General features: G+C 39.7%; 1 protein-coding gene across 1 annotated transcript; it reads right to left on the minus strand.

Moving 5' to 3' along the window:
- Positions 1 to 1,395: 1,395 nt before the first annotated feature.
- Positions 1,396 to 2,340, minus strand: LOC101110788 (olfactory receptor 5P1-like). The gene has a single exon (XM_042233092.1). The coding sequence runs from the start codon at positions 2,338 to 2,340 to the stop codon at positions 1,396 to 1,398; it is 945 nt and encodes a 314-aa protein (XP_042089026.1).
- Between the last annotated feature and the right edge of the window lie 294 nt (positions 2,341 to 2,634).

The raw sequence follows: 2,634 nt of genomic DNA on the forward strand, positions 1-2,634 counted from the left end.
CCTTATTTTGTATAGGTAGATAGAGATCAATACAGTCTTCACATTCTTCTCCTTGTTTTGTAGTCTTCAAAATCTAGATCTTCTTGGGGGTAGAGCTTGTTCAGAAGACTGAAGCAAAGGAATAGGTTAGGCTTGCTGATCCTGCTAGATCCTTTAGATAATAACAGTGCTGAAGTCTTTGGACTGATTGTGGCTCAGAGATTAGGTCAAGGGCATGGAATCAGAGGGCTTGATGCTGTTAGATTTAGAACAGTTGAGTTCATATCTCTCCAGAGAAACTATTGGTACTTTCTAGCACTCGATATTCTCATCTGTAAATTGAGGTAAATTTATAACATCGGCATCATGAGATTACTATGAAAATTAAATGGAGAAGCATAGTGGTTTTGTAGCCAGGTTTTCCAGATTCATGCAGTGGTCCTACAATTTCCTAGCTGCATGATTTTGAGCAATCTATGTGACGTCTCTGTGCCCCCGATGATTCATTTGTAAAATAGAAATAATAATACTACTTCATAGGATTTTTATGAGAAGTCAACCAGTTAGTATCCCAGTGTGCTTAAAATAGGGCCTGGAACATTGTAAGTACAAATTTTGTTTGAGAGATAAAGAAAAATCCAAGGTAGCTACAGGTGTTAATACATAATAGTAATAATTATTACTATCATTTTCCTGATTTTAAGGTGTCTCCCAGTTGGTTTATAAGTATATAAAATTGAGAGTTAGAAGTGATAATGTTTTCCATACAGCCATTATGAAAAACAGTATGGAGGTTCCTCTGAAAACCTCCTCAGTATGGAGGTTGCCATATGATGCATCAACCCCACTCCTGGGAATACACCCAGACAAAACTATAATTCAATAAAATAATGCACCCCTATGTTCATAGCAGCTCTATTTACGATAGCCAAGACAACAACATAAATGTCCACTGACAGATGAATGGATAATGATGTAGTATATGTACCAAATAGATCAGTTATATGTGGAATCTAAAATATGACATAAATGAATGTATTTATGAAACAAAAATAGACTCACAGGCATAGAGAACAGACGTGTGTAGCCAAGGGGATGGGGAGTGAGAGAGAGAAGGATTGGGAGTTTGGGATTAGCAAGCAGATGCAAACTAGTAAAAATAGGACTGATAAACAACAAGGTCCTACTGTATAGCCCAGGGAACTATATTCAATATCCTGTGATAAACCATAATGGAAAAGAATATGAGAAAGAATATATATATATGTATCTGTGAGTCTCTCTGCTGCACATCAGAGGTTAACACATTATAAATCAACTATGCTTCAATAAAATTTTAAAGAAGAATTACTGTGTTTTCAATTTAAGCAATTGGTATGCTACCAGCAAACAAAAATTTATAGGTCATCTGAAATGTTAAGAATATATCCTAAGAATATATTCTGACACTTGCTTTCTCAGGGACTTCTTTACGTCTCTGTTCCTCAGACTATAGATGAGAGGGTTCAACATGGGGATCAACACTGTGTAGAACAGAGACAGCACTTTGTTCTGCTCAGTTGAGTAGCTGGATTTGGGCATCACATAAATGAAGGTAATCGTTCCATAGTAGAGAGTGACTGCAGTGAGGTGAGAGGTGCAGGTGGAGAAGGCCTTGTGTCTCCCTTCAGTGGAGCGCATCTTCAGGATGGTGCTGAGGATGCAGGTGTAAGAGAGAGCGATGACAGACACTGTGACCACAATGATGGAGCCAGAAGAGATGGAAGGGATAATTTCAACAGTGGAGACATCTGAGCAGGAAAGTTTCAACAGAGGGGAGAAGTCACAGAAAAAGTGGTCTACCTGATTTGGCCCACAGAAAGACAGAGTCAGTAAGCAACTAGCAAATGTCCAAGCATTGACACACCCACCCAGGTAGGATACCCCAACCAGGAGAACACAGACTCTGGAGGACATGTGGGTGGAGTAGAGCAGGGGCAAGCAGATGGCCACATAGCGGTCATAGGCCATGGCAGCCAGCAGGAAGCACTCAGCTGTCCCAAATGTGACCCCAGAACAAAGCTGGGCTTCACAGCCAGCAACTGGGAGGGCCAATCTATGTTTCAGAAGTCCTATAATCATGATAGGTGTGATGGACGTGGAAAACCCAATGTCTACAAAAGCCAAGTGACTGAGAAAGAAGTACATGGGGGTGTGAAGGTGGGAGCAGCTTCTTATTAAAGTGATTATGCTAATATTGCCTATTAAGGTGATGACATAAATGCCTAGAAAGACCACAAAGAAGATGACACAAAGTGTAGGATCTTCTGTTAACCCCGAAAGGATGACCTCTGTCACACTGGTGTGGTTCCCAACCTCCATGTCCTCTGGGAATTGTTCCTGTTGAAGGAAATATGAATGTTCACTTGTTTTATGCTTTCTTCCTACACATTTCCAGTTTTCTTTAGCTGTTCCTGAATTTCTTTGGTTATACCTTGGAGCCATTCATAGTGTTTACTTCCTCTGCCCGGTCTGTAACTATGATGCTGTAGATGATGTTTTGATTTTTTGTTTCTTTGCTTTTTACATAAAGAATGATTCAACCTCACTCTCTGGTGGTCTCAATTTTATTCTCTTATTTATCCACCATTTACTTTAAAACACCTCTTTAACTCT

This window comes from Ovis aries, chromosome 15, assembly GCF_016772045.2.
Source record: "Ovis aries strain OAR_USU_Benz2616 breed Rambouillet chromosome 15, ARS-UI_Ramb_v3.0, whole genome shotgun sequence".
In the NCBI taxonomy this organism is placed as follows: domain Eukaryota; kingdom Metazoa; phylum Chordata; class Mammalia; order Artiodactyla; family Bovidae; genus Ovis; species Ovis aries.

What these genes read in the sequence shown, in the direction of transcription:
- LOC101110788 (XM_042233092.1), bottom strand. Translation starts at nt 2,340, where the DNA reads ATGGAGGTTGGGAACCACACCAGTGTGACAGAGGTCATCCTTTCGGGG.